At 38.2% G+C, this 17,221-nt stretch overlaps 1 protein-coding gene across 2 annotated transcripts in view; it reads left to right on the top strand.

Annotated features, from left to right (window-relative positions):
- The window catches only part of GPR63 (G protein-coupled receptor 63), a 56,293-nt gene extending 46,695 nt beyond the window's left edge, over positions 1–9,598 (top strand). For both annotated transcript variants that reach the window (XM_032155545.2, XM_058435409.1), the window contains exon 2: positions 7,997–9,598. In XM_032155545.2, the coding sequence (XP_032011436.1) occupies positions 8,147–9,406 (1,260 nt within the window). In that variant the 5' untranslated portion in view covers positions 7,997–8,146 and the 3' untranslated portion in view covers positions 9,407–9,598. The remainder of the gene's footprint in view (positions 1–7,996) is intronic.
- Positions 9,599–17,221: the final 7,623 nt, after the last annotated feature.

Genomic DNA, 17,221 nt, shown 5'->3' with positions numbered 1-17,221 from the left:
CCTAATGCTAAATGACGAGTTAATGGGTGCAGGAAATCAACATGGCACATGGATACATATGTAACAAACTTGCACATTGTGCACATGTACCCTAAAACCTAAAGTATAAAAAAAAAAAAAAAATGCAGATTGCCCCTTTGAATACTGAATATCTTGATATGTCTATTCCTTTATGCTTCTGGATACTTAAAAAACAATTTTAAGCGTTTTGTTCTTGAGTTCCTACTGTTTTTATTTGAAATGTGTAACCACAGTGGAGGTGATTATTAGCTTTCTGATTACTTTTCTCTGATATGTGTAGGATATTGTGTGAAAGGAAGGAGGCACAGGATACTAAACATATTGATATTATGCTTGATGGCCTAATTTGGTAAAATTATCCAGCATATGGATATATTCTAATAAAAACAAAGTCACCAATCATGGAAGTAGTCCATGTAATCCACTTGTCACCAAGTAGCTGGTTAGTGTCTCCAGGAGATTATGTCATTTTCAGTAAGTTTAGTTTTGGTCCCTGTGTTGCCATGGTGAGTATCCAGTGCCTATAGCTAGATTGATCTGGGTGAGTGGAAGTCCATGTTGCCGAGCACATGTATAATCTCTGTCCCTTCTGCCATGTCTATGTTGTTCATGAACCCTTTAGGGAAGGACAGGAATGACTAGAGAGAGAGGTTGATTGATCTCAATAGAATAGGTCATCTTGACTGCCTGATTATCAAGTTCTTCTTTTCAAAGTTGCCATTTGGTGAGCATTTACATGACTAGCCAGTCAAAGCATTAGCCACTGTCTATGAATGAATGTAGTTTTTCATCTCTGGCATGAATTCTTCAAAATGAACAACCAAGTATACTATTCAAAATGTTGCCCACTGGGAGGTTTTCTCTGCTGTGCCCTTACGGGCTTCCAAGTGGGGCTGTAATGCTACAACTCTTCACCCCTGAGTGGCACCAATTTATTGTGCAGAACCATATGGCCTGAATTTTTTTCTTCTTTAGTTAACTGGTCATAAGAAACTCCTCTCAGTGAGGTCACAGGTGAAGTTTAAAGAGAGGATCCTTAAAGCAAACACAGGAGCTGTGGGAATCTCAGCCACTTGCTCATGTAACTGAACTGTGCCCTGAGCACCTGCCAGGTCTGATTTCATACATACCCTTCTGTATAAGGCTAAAATGCTCCATGCAAACCCAACTGTATGGCTTCAGAAAGTCAGACAACACTAAGATTATGTGGAGCACTCATGTTCCATAGCTTTGTTCCAAAATACTAAAGATCTGGTCTGACCTTTAAGGGGCCTGCCAAATGCTATACAGAATCCCTATGTGCCATAGACACTTAAAACACCAGTAAATCTTTCGGTTCAGTGGCAGAGCAGCTTTCATAGCAGCCTGGACCTGTTGTGGAGCCTTCTCTTATTATTACTGATTACTCAAATATGGCAGCTTTTCAAGCTACTTGATAAATAGGTCAGAGTAACATACCCAAAAGTGGTGCATGTTGCCTCCAGAATCCAGAAAAGCCAGCTAGATGCTGCGTCTCTGTATTAGTGGTAGGCAAGAGAGCTATCACTTTGGAAGGGATATCTTGAAATACTGCTAAGACCCCTAGAAAATTTAAAAGATGGCAGGCCTCTGAATTTTTTTAGTACTCTTTCTTCACTCTGTCGCACATGTGTCTTACCATGCATAGGGTATTTACCACTTACTGTGTAGTCAGCATGTAATGGACAGCATGACATCCTATGGACTAGAAGTACAACCAAGGTCCCTGTGGACTAGATTATGATAGCATGCTGGAGACTTGACAGAGCCCTGAGGTAGGATAGTAGGGTAGGCAAATGCTTCAAGTAGTCTTTGCTAACACATATAGAGAAAACTAGAATTTGACAGATCAATAGCCATGTACCAGATGCCAGGAAATACATTGATTTGCTCCATCGGTAAAATCACATCTGGTACAGCATCTGCAGTCTTCAAAATCCATCTGTTTTCTACAAAGCCAAAGAGGCAACTTGAATAGAGATATGGCAGAAATGATCACCTTCTTCTTCCAAGTCCTTAATGGTGACTCTAATCTTTGCAATCTCTGCAAGAATGAAATGTTGCTTTTGGTTTATTTTCATAGGTAGAAATAGATAGTTCTAAGGGTTTGCAGTTAATCTTTCCTACCATTATACCCTTGCTCCACAGATTAGAGAACCAGTGAGGGAATCTGCTGAGTTTGTCTGTTCTAACTCAGCATTTCAAAACTGGTAGAATAACCATGGCATGAGTTCTGGGATGAGTGGGAGTTGTACTGAGCCCAAACTTCATTAATCATGTGATTTCCATAAACTCCTGCTCTGAATAGAATCAGTACTGCAGAATATGATACTGATATGGTTCGGCTGTTTGTCCTTTCCAGATCTCATGTTGAAATGGAATCCCCAGTGTTGGAGGTTCGGGCCTGGTGAGAGGTATTTGAGTCATGGGGTGGATCCCTCATGAATGCCTTAATGCTGTCCTCCCAGTAGTGAGTGAGTTTTTGCTCTGAGTTCACACAAGATCTGGTTTTTTAAAAGGGTATGGCACCAACCCCTCTTGCTCTCTTTTTCCTGCTGTCACCCTTCACCTTCCACCATGATTGTAAGCCTCCTGAAACCTCTCCAGGAGCAGATGCTGGCACCATGCTTCTCATACAGCCTGCAGAATTGTGAGACAAAATAAACCTCTCTTCCGTATAAATTGCACAGCTTCATCCTTTGGGAAAAAAGAATGTGTGTGTGTGTGTGTGTGTGTGTGTGTGTGTGTGTATATTTAAATGCCAACAAATTTATAAGAAAAAGATAACCCAGCTGAAAGATCAGCAAAGGACTTGAATAAAAACTTCAACAAAAAATATCCCAACAGCCAAAACAAAACAAACAAAAAAATGGAGAATAAATATGTAAGTTAATTATTAATTTTAGGATTTCTAAAAGTTAAACAAGAAAGGAAAATATTCTACTGTTGGCTTATCAGTAAATATACTATTTACATAACTACATTAATACACTACTGTAATGCAGAAGTTTCAAATAAAGATTTTGATAGTACAAAGGGAAGAGAAATTAGTTGGAAATGCTGTGACAGCTAAATCTACATCTATACTTACAGGAAATCAGAAGTTAATATATATAAGTGATAAACCAGAAAGTAGTTTCTTCATGTTATTTAGATATATAAAGAATAAATATATGAAAAAACCTTTAAAATAATTAAGAATGAGTACCTCTAAAAACAGGAATGGGGTAGTGAAGATTGGGACAGTGTTTGATGATCACCTTAAAACTTATCTAATTATTTTTAAAATTATGTGCATATTTCATGAATATTAAAATCAGTAAACAAAAAATTGATCCCACAAAACAGCACAAATGAATTTAGTTATCTAAATATTTATTGGACTGTGTGCAAAGCATAATGGTTGTAGGGAACAATGGGATTAATAAAATCAATGGCTACCTTCTAGGAGAATATAGCCTTTTCTGAGAATAAAACAAGTACTTAAATCACTCCAAAGATCACTTGAGCTTGGGAGGTCGAGGCTACAGTGAGCTGTGATTGTGCCACCACACTCCAGCCTGGGTGATAGAGTGAGATCCTGTCTCAAAAAAATAAAATAAAGCACTCCAGTGGCAGGTAAGACTAAGGAAAGAGGACCAAGAGAATACCACAACCTCCACTGACCATTCTAGCCACTGAAGCCCTATAAATGTGACATTCTGGCACACTCCAAATATAAAACATTCCACTTATATCATTAACCTGATAACCCAGCATTGTTTCTGTAGATGCAATAAGAGAGAATCATAAATCCAGTCACTTCTACCATATGTGAGTTTTACAAGTACACATACATGTGTGTTTGTATAAACATATGTGTATTATGTATGCATATATCATGTGCACACATTCACACGTAATTTAAAATTTTTCTCACTTGGAAGATTTGTTAAACATTTCCAACAAATGGCAAATAAAGACTAGTCTAGATTGGATTTAACATTAAGACTTCTGTGTAAATGTTACCAACCTAAGCTAATTGTCTGTTGCTCTCATGCTGTTACTGTCCTATTTCATTTGGAAATACAAATTTTAAGTATGAAATTTTTAACCTATTCTTACATAAAATTCAAAGAAACTTCAGGTCACAATGATATTTGATGAGAAATGCTTAGTGGAAAGAATCCTTTAATGTAGTTACTGTGAGCATTCAAGAGCACTGCTTTGGTTATTATACTTCATAAGAAAAGGAAGGCCGGGGAATATTTACATTCCAGTGAGCCAGGAGTGAAGTGAATGAAGATCACTGTACAGATACTGAGGCAAAGGCATTATTAAGTCTGTTCATGCTATGTTCCTTAGTATTTTAAATTCAAGTTATTTTCCTTAATATTTAACTACAAAAATGCATTTGTTTAATTTCTTTGTTAAACTCTTTATTTCTTAGAGAATTTGACAATTTATATTTAATAGGCACTGAAAAGTTGATTAGAATCTCTGTGTTCATGGGCTGGTTTGACAGTGGGTGGGCTTCCATATACAGGTGACTGGTCACCAAGCTGGCATTGTTCTTGGGCTACCATCAGATGTTAGTATCTAGAGGTTTTTCCTCTGTGGCAGTTTAGTTACAGCCTTTCAGTCTTCTGCATGGGCAATATGTGCCTGGCTTCTGGCAGTGTGAGAGCAGGATGGCGAAAGGAGCTAGGTTCTCAAATTGAATATGCATTCACTCAGTCCCCCTGTTTTCAGCCTTGTACTGATATTTTCGAGTGTGGTGCTTGTCAGGTTCAGTTGTGCCACAGAGTTGGGCTACTGAAATGGAGATACGTGCTTTCATGTGATTGTTCAGAGAGGAGGAGAACTAGGTGTGGAGTGGGGTTCCAGTGTCTCTGATTTTCAGTCAATTTTCTAGTTTTCAGCTCTGCCTATATACTCTGTGGTAATTGGCATCCAGAGATTCTCTGGGGATCTACAGGATTGTTTCAGTTTCTTCAAAGCATATTTCCCTGGAAGTATTGAGAATTCTCTGTTGTGGTTTCTTAAGTCAGTTACTACAACACTATTTGCTTTTTTTTGCCTTAAAACATTAAAAAACATCCTGGCAAACCAGGTGAAACCCCGTCTTTACTAAAAATACAAAAAAAAAAAAAAATTAGCTGGGCATGGTGGCGGGCGCTTGTAGTCCCAGCTACTCATGAGGCTGAGGCAAGAGAATGACGTGAACCCAGGAGGTGGAGCTTGCAGTGAGCCGAGACTGTGCCACTGTACTCCAGCCTGGGTGACAGAGCGAGACTCCGTCTCGAAAAAAAAAAAAAAATTAGAAAAATTTTTTATCTACTGATGTGTTTTTCATTTATACCTCTTGTCCTTTTGGTTTATATACTTTGTTTAAAAAATCCCTTTACTGTCATTTCAGTGTATTTTGGGGATGTGGACTGTGGTCAGTCTGCATTTTTAACCAGAAATTTAGAAACCATTTATTTGCTCACCATTTTCCTTTTAGTACTTGGCGTGTAGTAGGTTCTTAAATAGATATTTGATGAAATGTTGAATGAATTGTTAGAAGTTTTTATAGTTGTGGGAAGCTTTTATGGTAGAAAGATACTATGACTATGCAAATATAACAAGTTAAAAGGCATCTTTTAAATTATGGTTTTACTTTGGCTTCATTCCATTTTTTGTTTTTGCTCCTTAACATGGTCAAGGAAATGAAATATTTTAAACAGTGTGGTAGTACAGGATGGATATATGTTAGTTTACTTCGTCAAACACAATTTTAGCTGTCACGTTAGGCTTAAGATACACATTTGTCTGTTTATAATTTTTCTAGAGAAATTACCTCTACCTCTATGGAGGTAGACTTGTATTGAGGTTAATTTATAATTAAGCACAGCCTTTAGTCTTAATTATATGTGTATTTAGGGTACTTCTATAGAGGCTGATGGTGATTATGGTGTAAAATCTTCCAACTACCACTGCTCTCTTCCCGTTGGCCCCTTTGTGGTTAATAAAGTTCAAGAGCAGCTGGCTTAGTGTGGCATCTTATCCAGGTATGTTTTGTATTACAAAGTGAATATGTGAGGATAGATAAAATCTAGTAAGGGCAAAGAAATTAAACTGTAGAAGTGAACGTAAGTAGTAAAGTTGCTATTTTGAATGAATAGATCAGGATTCTTCTTTGTATAAAGGCAGCCCTGGACAAAAAAAGATGGGATTGTAGAGCTGCAGGTGTGTAGAGAGTCCCTGATTTGGCTACATTGCTGGATCTTGGGTCTTAGAAATGTGATATCCCTACCCATCATACATTAGTAAATGAATGAATGAAATTTTGACAGTGACCCTTAAAATCAATGACTAGGCTGGGTGCAGTGGCTCACGCCTGTAATCCCAACACTTTGGGAGGCTGAGGCAGGTGGATCACCTGAGGTCGGGAATTCGAGACCAGCCTGACCAACATGGAGAAACCCCGTCTCTACTAAAAATATGAAATTAGCTGGGCATGGTGGCGCATACCTATAATCCCAGCTACTCGGGAGGCTGAGGCAGGGGAATTGCTTGAACCCAGGAGGCGGAGGTTGCGGTGAGCCAAGGTCGTGCCACCTGGGCAACAAGAATGAAACTCTGTCTGGAAAAAAAAAATCAATGACTGATTCTAAGTCAAAATAATGAGTAAACTGCAATTTGTTTTAAACTGCTGTACATGTATGTTTTCCCAGTCTCTTAAGAGCTTATTAAAGGAATCTAGCCGGAAATTCAGAGACTTCTTTCTAACTATAAAGAGGTTACCTCTCCGGTGAAGACCTACAGAAGGAAAAACCCATACCACAAAATGTGTAAGACAGCAGATAAAGAAAGTCCCCTACAGAAAACTCTAGAGCTACAGAAATCTGGGTAAGAAATTGGGGGTTAGGATAAGAGAAAGGTGATAAGAAACTTTTTGGAGCAAGCTAACTAAATATCTTTGTAAGTTTTCTGGAATAGATTTTTCATACCTGAATATTTTTCTAGTCATCTCTCCTTTAACATCTCTATCTTTGTTATTTGGTTGACATATTCTGATCAAGTTGCTAACACAAAATAAGATTGGTTTTTTAGGGAGAAGAAAATAGAGAAGATAGATGTATACATTCAGAAAAGAAAGGATGAAAGTCAGTGGACTTGGGAGAGAAGAGAGACTATGAGAAGCAAAGAGAGCTTTAGTAAAATAAAACTTTTGAAAATATTACCAAGACTTCTTACTTAGAATTTTTCTTCTCCTCTTGAGTAAATTCTCCAGTATGGTTGGTGGTGGAACTTCTGGAAAGAAATTAAAAATGAATGAATTTTTAATTCAAAAACTAAAAATGAAAAAAATTAATGAATTAATTGGATAAATAAATAAATAGAAAGCAAGCCAAGAAAATGTTTCAGATCTTCATTGACAATTACCTAGTGCGTATTTATAAGGATGTTAGAACTAAAGTGTGTAATTGTTATGTGTGAAATAGGAAACCTGCTTTAGGTTTCTTTGTCATCCGGTTTTGTGCTAATGTAAAATTAGAGTAAGAACTTGTACCAAAGAAATATTAATTAAAAAAAAATAGTGCTCAAGAGAACCAGGTAATAAAAATCTGTATTAATAGTGACTATAGAAAAGCAGGAAAATTAAAATTAACGTTTAATTAAAATTAAAGGCACTGGAAATATTTTTAAAATTAACAGTAAGATTATAATTTTTGTCTTTGGGGCAGTAATACATTTTGAGATTCCTCGCACTTTTGCTTTATATATGAATGTCATGAAATTTCCACCATGGTTGACTAAAGATAAAATAACAGAACAATATTTTAGTGTTGACTACACTGGAGGCTAAAATATTTTTAAAGGGTCAAAAAGAGCAAAACTGATCCTTCATGACGAAAGGCAGCCCTGGAGTTAAATGTTATTTACAAATCTCATTTCTCATTTACTTTTTGTGTTTTCGTTTTGTTTTCAGGCAAAAGGACTCTTGTGGAAGATGGAACTCATTGTCCATTTTCCAGAATGTATTTCCAAGCCCATCAATGGAACCTGATACTGCTGTTCTGTGTTGAAATGCTTGAAGAACACCTGCATCTCTGCTTGCACCTTCCATCCTACTGAAACCATGGTCTTCTCGGCAGTGTTGACTGCGTTCCATACCGGGACATCCAACACAACATTTGTCGTGTATGAAAACACCTACATGAATATTACACTCCCTCCACCATTCCAGCATCCTGACATCAGTCCATTGCTTAGATATAGTTTTGAAACCATGGCTCCCACTGGTTTGAGTTCCTTGACGGTGAATAGTACAGCTGTGCCCACAACACCAGCAGCATTTAAGAGCCTAAACTTGCCTCTTCAGATCACCCTTTCTGCTATAATGATATTCATTCTGTTTGTGTCTTTTCTTGGGAACTTGGTTGTTTGCCTCATGGTTTACCAAAAAGCTGCCATGAGATCTGCAATTAACATCCTCCTTGCCAGCCTAGCTTTTGCAGACATGTTGCTTGCAGTGCTGAACATGCCCTTTGCCCTGGTAACTATTCTTACTACCCGATGGATTTTTGGGAAATTCTTCTGTAGGGTATCTGCTATGTTTTTCTGGTTATTTGTGATAGAAGGAGTAGCCATCCTGCTCATCATTAGCATAGATAGGTTCCTTATTATAGTCCAGAGGCAGGATAAGCTAAACCCATATAGAGCTAAGGTTCTGATTGCAGTTTCTTGGGCAACTTCCTTTTGTGTAGCTTTTCCTTTAGCCGTAGGAAACCCTGACCTGCAGCTACCTTCCCGAGCTCCCCAGTGTGTGTTTGGGTACACAACCAATCCAGGCTACCAGGCTTATGTGATTTTGATTTCTCTCATTTCTTTCTTCATACCCTTCCTGGTAATACTGTACTCATTTATGGGCATACTCAACACCCTTCGGCACAATGCCTTGAGGATCCATAGCTACCCTGAAGGTATATGCCTCAGCCAGGCCAGCAAACTGGGTCTCATGAGTCTGCAGAGACCTTTCCAGATGAGCATTGACATGGGCTTTAAAACACGTGCCTTCACCACTATTTTGATTCTCTTTGCTGTCTTCATTGTCTGCTGGGCCCCGTTCACCACTTACAGCCTTGTGGCAACATTCAGTAAGCACTTTTACTATCAGCACAACTTTTTTGAGATTAGCACCTGGCTACTGTGGCTCTGCTACCTCAAGTCTGCATTGAATCCGCTGATCTACTACTGGAGGATTAAGAAATTCCATGATGCTTGCCTGGACATGATGCCTAAGTCCTTCAAGTTTTTGCCGCAGCTCCCTGGTCACACAAGGCGACGGATACGTCCCAGTGCTGTCTATGTGTGTGGGGAACATCGGACGGTGGTGTGAATATTGGAACTGACTGACATTTTGGGTGATGCTTGTTCTTTATTGACATTGAATTTTCTTTCTCACAGCCTCTCCACTTATATTTTATTGTTTTTTATAGGGTTTGTGTGTGTATGTGTGTGAGCAGTGTAAAGAAAGAATGGTAATTATAGTTCTGTTACCAAGAATAAACAATAGGAAAGTGATTACAAATATTACCTCCATGGTTCAATAGAAATCCTCAATTTAGGGTGAGGAGATTTTTTTTGGTTTTGGGGTTTTTCCTTGATTGATTTTGTTTTCATAGTGGGAATCAGGATTGTGCTTTATTGAGCCTGCAGTTACATTGAATTGTAGGCATTTTGTGTGCTGCTAAGGTGTGCTTAGTTGAGTTTATCAAGACTTTTTTTTTTTCTGGAAGACACTGCTGCTTTTTACCATCACATTGGAGCCAAACATCTCAATCAATATATATTTAGTTTTATTTTAAAAACTAACCCAAGAAGGTTAGTGACATTTTAAAGGTCATTACAATTTACTTTGGTGCACTTTAAGAGACAATGTACAAATTAATTCAGTCTTATTTTTCAGAATTGTTTTTATACATGATATGTGCTTTAGGAAATGTGCATTATCATTTATGGGAAGATAGTTTTAAGAAATGTTTTATCTGCATCTACAGTTGTAAAAGAGAGAACATAAAATGTAGAAATTTTTCTAAGCACAGTAGCAACTCTTCAGAGCAATAGCGCAAAATGGAGGAGACAGGATCCTTGCAAATTTAAAAGGTGAATGTAGTGAGGGGGATGGCAAGTGGCTGGTGCAGGCTGTGGTGATTCCTTTTACTCAAGGGTTTTTGTGGAGTTTAGGGAGAAGGGGTTGACATTTATGGACACCTATGTGTCAGGCACTGTGCATCATTTTATTCTTACAGGATGTTGTGAGGTAGGTATTATTGTTTTCATTTTTACAGGTGAAGAAAGCAGATCTCAGAGGGATTAAAATCCTGCCCAAGGTTAGTGGTAGAGCTGGGATCCAAAAATCTGTCAGAATCCTGAGGCTGCACTGTTCCACTGTGCCACACAGACAGTTCATTCAGTCTAGATGTCACATAGTCAAGAGGGAACTCTATGCATCCTTTAATTTTTTAGACTATGATATTGTTTTTAAAAATTAGCCTTTATTTTCTTACTGCCAAAAGAAATATGAAAGCATTACAGAAACACTGGAAAATAGAAAAGAAAAAATAAAATCACTTACAACCACTTTTTGTTTTTTGGAGTCTCACTTTGCCACCCAGGCTGGAGTGCAGTGGTATGATCATGGCTCATTGTAGCCTCAACCTCCCAGGCTCAGGCAATCCTCCTGTCTCAGCCTCCTGAATAGCCGGAACCACACACACACACGCACACACAGGTGTGTGCCACCACACCCAGCTATTTTTTTGTATTTTCTTTTGTAAAGATAAGGTTTCACCATGTTGCCCAGGCTGGTCTCAGAGTCCTGAGCTCAAACGATCTGCCTGCCTTGGCCTCCCAAAATGTTGGGATTCCAGGCATGAGCCACCACACCTGACCTACAACCACTTTTTAATGTGAGACTTAAAAATCTTAGATAAATAAGGCTATGAAGCAAAACCAGTGATTTTTTTTTGTTTTTGATTTGCAAAACAAGTGACTGACAATTATTGAGAAATTAAAGATAGCTATGTATAGGTCTTGCCCCTGCGGGTTTGGAGGTTTCCAGTTGTCCACCTGTGTTAGTTCTAAGTGTTCTTGGCGGAATAGTATTGTTGCCCCAATGCTTGCCCTAGCAGAGCTGGAGTTTGTGAACGTGCTCAGATGTGTGTCTTCTACGAAGAAGGGAAAATGAACCCTGGTCTGAGCCTAGAACAAGTTTTAATAGGGCATGTCTGACATTTCAAATTATTTTTCTCTTGCTGACAATCTGCCCCCAGGTGCATCTAGGGCCTTGGTCAGCTTCTCTGTTACCAGTGGCTCACTTTATAAAACATCCCACAGGGATAAGGGCTGAAAGTATAGCCACTTGGCTACATCATTGACTAATTAAGTAAGTTAACTGTGGATTTATAGCATCTTTTTAGGATGTTAGTGCTTTGTGAGCCAGTGGAAAAAATAAGCTTCTATTTCTTCATTTGTAAAACCAGAGACTTGGATTAGATGAATCTCTAACGTCCTGTTCAACTCAAATGTGCTTTCCTCCAAACCAGGGTATAGATTTTTGAAGAGCCTAGCTGATTTCAGCATCACCTCACCCTTTGGTCTCCAGTATGACTTCTTTACATTTTACTTCATTAGCTATTTCTTAATATTAAATGTCTGAAGAGTGTGGCACTGTATCAGGAGTTGGGGCATTGAAAGGTTGATGACATCATGAAGTATCTGGGAAACCCTGCTCTTAAGGAAATTGCACCGATGTTGGAACTCATTGTCCAGTTAAAGAGCTCTTTGGGGACTCAAGCATATTATTCAACATGTTGTTTTGGGATTATCTTCAAATGATGGTCACCTACCTCTTTCATTTCTAATTTTTATTCACAGGTAAAATTGTTTTTGTCCATAGGGATTTTATAGGACATAAGCACTGTAGTAGATATTAGTAGCATGTTGAAGTGTATTATGCTCTCCATTGTCCATATAAACTAGATTTCAAGCAGATATTGATAAGGACATTTTTTATTAGACTTTCTCTGAGGAAAGTCAGCATGATCTGTATTCATCTTACATATTGGTAGGTCATGAAGACTCCTTTTTGGCTGGAGTTGAAACAGCTTTGTTTTCTTTGTTCCTGTTTTATGGGCAGTCTTTAGGTACTTTCATGCTGCTTAATAGGCAGTGCCTCATTTGATGAGAGCTATGGAGTGCCTGCCGAGACGCTCCCTGTTTGTGAACAAAGATTATGAAGGGGTCTTTGTGAGAAGTCAGCAACAACACTGAACAGCAGTTCTTTTTACACTGGATTATCTTGATCTGATGAGAGTTTACAAGTCATTTTGAACATTTTTATTATGTATACATTGTGAAAGCTTTAAAAATAAGTACTATGGAGCACCTTTGAGAAACGTAGGTGCAAAATCATATGTTGCCTATTCCCCCATATTTTCTTGAGGCAGGGAAAGATACCACTACTAATTCTCACTTTTGACAGGCATAATCAGAAATGATTTTTTGTTTGCCTGTTTTTCCTCATGGCTAGTAAGAAACATGAAAGAGATAACAAAATATTTGTGGTCAAAAGAAAGATCAAGAGAAATTCCAAATAGTATGGAGTAATGTTATTTAAACTTTTAATACATGTTTAAGCATCCCCAAGGGAGCTTGTTAACAGTACAGATTCCTGGGCCCCCAGAGGGTCTGTGGTTGAGCCCAGGAATGTGCATTTTTATTTTATTGAGCACTCTGCCTGACTCTGGCTCAGGTAGTCCCTGGGAAACTCTTCAGGAAACATTCCTGTAGAAAACGTATCTATTTAAATAATGTCTGTTTTATCCCACAATGTTTGTTTCATGTTGCAAGCCATTATCTTCTAGGCATGGGTAATCCACATTGAGAGGAAAACCCACACAACATTGTGCCTGATTTGCTGCCACCTGTGTTTGTGCTGGATCTTGCCAGTGTTAGCTTTATTTTCTTTCAACTGGCAAAATTCTGATAAAGCATATAGCTTCACGGTAGAGCAAAATGGGTGACTTAATTGAAAGTCATGACTTTCAGCAGTCTAATTATGCTCATATTTTATTTTCTTCTAGAGAGGTGTCTTTATTGTATGTAATTCCCTGAAGAATGTAAAGATTTATCTAATTCCTATTGCTCTGCCAGTTGTGTTCAGTGCAAGCATTGAAGTAAAATAAAAATAACCTTTTTAATCTGTGTATTTCTGTTGCCCACAAAAATATTTAATTTTTTCTTGATCTTTGTTTTTATGTGAAAATATTTACATATGTATCATTTCTGTATATATCACAGAAAAGTTTTCACTTGCTTGAAATTTTATTCTACAATGATTTTTAGTTTAAGTTTAAAGAATGGCTACATTCAGATTTATTTTCACAACTATAGTCCTGCTAAACTGCCTTCATTGAAAACTCAGTTTTTATGATAAAAAATATCAAAGCACAAGTTTGTTATTGGAGGTAAATTATACATTTCTTAGATATCTATTGGTACTAGACCTTTGTAATTAAAATTGATTTATTTTACAATAGTAACTGACCTGTATGGAGAAAAAAAAAACCTTGAATCATGGGTTCTAATATTTAAATATCAAAAATATGGTTATTTGTGCATATTCTTATTACAACCAAGAAAAAAGCTCCTGATAAGAAAATAAATAAATATTTAACATTTCTAAAGTGGAGTTTTTTTTAAAAAAAGGACGACTGCATTTCATTTAGAAAAGTTTATCATCAATATAATTTCTGTTAAAAGCTGAATTTAGCTTCAAATTCTGCTTCCTTTGGGTTCTTATTTTCAAATTAGACCTCATGGCCTGTGTGCATATAACTATATTCTAGTTTTAGAAGTTCTCAGAGTAGTTCAAGATGAAATGACAAAAAAAACTAGTAGTATAGTCAACAACTGTTGAGTTATAAAGCTGTTAAACAGCTTTAAGCAATTCTGTCTAGGAAAGTGATGAAAATTTTACTGCTGAATTATTTAAAATTAGATTGTCAGTTTGGCAAAGCAATGATAATGTCTGCTTCTATTTTGATGAAATGATTTCATACTGCATTTCCATTTCTAAAAGCAAAGGCCTTTCTGTACTTATAAATCCATAGGAAACATCGTTTATTTGTATATAAGAGTTTCAGTTTTGTGCCAGTTAAACATGAGGGTTTTAAGTCACAAAAGAAGGTCAATTTACAAAAGCAGGTTGTTATTGAATTTACATTCGATATTTCCTTCTGACAAAAAAAGGTAAGAAAGATACAGCAAAATAAATATTAAAGCAACATGTTGAATTAAAAGAATATTCACATCTACTATAAGAATAATGAACCCCAAGTACTTTTAAGGAATTTGAAAGCATTTATAGTTATAACAGTATTCTAAGCATGAAAGTACAATAATAGTGCCAATAATAACAGGTGCCATATTTTGGCCACTAATTGTGGTCAAATACACCTTCAATCTATTTAATGCACAGTATTTCCCCTTTTCTAGCTGAGGTAACTGTTCCCAAGAAGTTAAGTACATTTTTCAGGAATAGCTAGGATTCACATCTAGGTCACCTTCCTCTATTATTCTCTGATAACTGAACCAAGCCCCTAGTGAGAGGAGCTTACTAAATGTCATACTGAATGAGTATTACTCTTAATGCATCAGATAATCAGCAGCAAAATCTGTATTCCAAGATGTGGATATTAATGCTAAACTGAGATTGGTTTAGTCTTGGTTTTAAGTTGTGAACTGTGTTTGGCTAAGTCATAAATAAGACTATTAGGCTCACTGGAGCCCTGAGAGCCTGGGACACACCATCTGTAATGTCATGGAACATTCACAGAACCTGCTGACTGCAGCAGAAATATTGGAGCACCCAGCCACTTTCCTCAGATCACGTGGATCCCAGAACTCCTTTTCAATAGACTCTCACCCTGGTGCATAATTGGGGTTCCATTATGTACTAATTTGTCTGAAATACTGGGGGTTATCTGTAGTAGCCAAGAATGAGGGAAAGGAGCTGGAGGTGATGAAAGTCTGGCAAGGCTGGGTGGGGCCTAAATGTTGGAGGAGGCAGTGTGAGACTTTCCTGATCACTGCTATCCCCTGTACCCTACCCTTGCTGGAGCCGCCTGCGTAGGTGTCCTGGGGATGGAAAACCCAAAGCATAAAGAACTGCCAAGGACTCCAGCAGTTCCACAGAGGAAAACTCCTGTGAAAGAGCTCACCCTGAGAAGTGGTGATTTCCTCCACCAGACTGAGCCCCTTGAGCCAGTAAGCAGTGTTTTACTTACTGCTGCATCCCCACTGTTGAGTCAGAGCTGGGCCATGGTACGCACTCAGTTAATATTGTTAGTAGACATTTGTTTTTGTTTTTGTTTTTGTTTTAAACTGAAGAGGAGAAAATATGTTCAGAAGAGATCAGTGTTTGGGGATCGGAATGATATTGGCATCTTCATATATAAACTGACTCAGTGGGACTTCTCTGCGTGTCATTAAATGTCTTATCTCTGGCCAGGCGTGGTGGCTCACACCTGTAATCCCTGCAATTGGGAGGCTGAAGCAAGCAGATTGCTTGAGCCCAGGAGTTCGAGACCAGCCTGGCCAACATGGTGAAACCCTGTCTCTACTAAAATACAAAAATTAGCTGGGTGTGGTGGCACATGCCTGTAATCCCAGCTACTTGGGAGGCTGAGACATGAGAATGGCTTGAACCCGGGAGGCGGAGGTTGCAGTGAGCTGAGATCGCACCACTGCACTCCAGCTTGGGCCACTGAGCAAGACTGTCTAAACGAAACAAAACAAAACAAAACTACCTGTTATATATATAAATACAATAACACCCATCAGTTTGGAATTTAGGATAACTAGGCACTGGTTTGTAGATAGTTTATCTAAGGTTGATTAAATCAATTAATAATATAAATTGTTACTGGAACATATTTAACTGTCAAAGATAAATCAGATAGTACTGAGCATGAAGTTGGGGCCTTTGGGTCCCCACACCAGCTTTGAAATTCTTGCTGTGTCACCAAACTTTCAACATGTCACAAAATGGCAGTATTTTAAGATACTCTTAAACTCATGATTGTCACAAAAATTAGAATTGCTTAATCAATTGAGTAATTTGTATAAAAAACTGTCCCAAAAAACTGTGGTACTGTAATTTGTTAGAGATATTTGAAAATAATGAGACAGAATATTTTTAAATTATGTAACTTATCATCTGTTCTGTGACAGAACCTCCATTAGAGGTTTTTGGATACATTATGCCCTAATAAGCAGACAAAGAACAGTTCTGGGGCAATTAAATGACCGGACCAAATTTTTGCAGCAGTTAGAAGACAGAGGCTGGGCGTGGTGGCTCACACCTGGAATCCCAGCACTTTGGGAGGCCAAGGCGGGTGGATCACGAGGTCAGCAGATCGAGACCATCCTGGCTAATACGGTGAAACCCCGTCTCTACTAAAAGTACAAAAAATTAGCCGGGCGTGGTGGTGGGCGCCTGTAGTCCCAGCTACTCGGGAGGCTGAGGCAGGAGAATGGCGTGAATGCGGGAGGCGGAGTTTGCAGTGAGCCGAGATTGCGTCACTGCACTCCAGCCTGGGTAACAGAGCGAGACTCCGTCTCAAAAAAAAAAAAAAAAAAAAAAAAAAGACAGAGCTGGGATTCAAACCAGACTCCTCAACTCCTAACTTTAGAGCTCTTTCCCACTTCACTTGAGTCAGTGAGATATTTACTGTCAGAAAGGAAAGGGCTGAATAGTGAGGTTGCAAGCTTTGGAAAAACCTGTTATCAAGTAAGAAGAGGCCAGACAAATGATTCTGGAAAATATCTTCATCTAATAGGTATGTTTTTACTAGTAGAAGCAATAATAATGGAACTTTTATAATATTTTAAATAAAATAACAATTTTTTAAGGAGTTCATCTACTCCGCCTGGACTTAAACTTCGGAGGGGACCTAAGCTGGCCTTCCATAGCCCACCTGCTCTGGTAAGTATTGCTATCACTTTTGCTGGATTTAAACTGGAAGAACTCTTTGTTCATGGATGGTGGGAGTCCTTGGGAAGCTGTCAGCCAGAGATACCTTTCTGTACTTACCTCCTCTGTGGACTCATCTCATTAGCAAGGTAACTGCAAATGGCACAGTAGACA

This window comes from Hylobates moloch, unplaced genomic scaffold (assembly GCF_009828535.3).
Source record: "Hylobates moloch isolate HMO894 unplaced genomic scaffold, HMol_V3 SCAFFOLD_2, whole genome shotgun sequence".
Classification (NCBI taxonomy): Eukaryota; Metazoa; Chordata; class Mammalia; order Primates; family Hylobatidae; genus Hylobates; species Hylobates moloch.
Note: the sequence above shows the minus strand (reverse complement) of the source record. Positions and strands in the feature narration are given on the sequence as shown.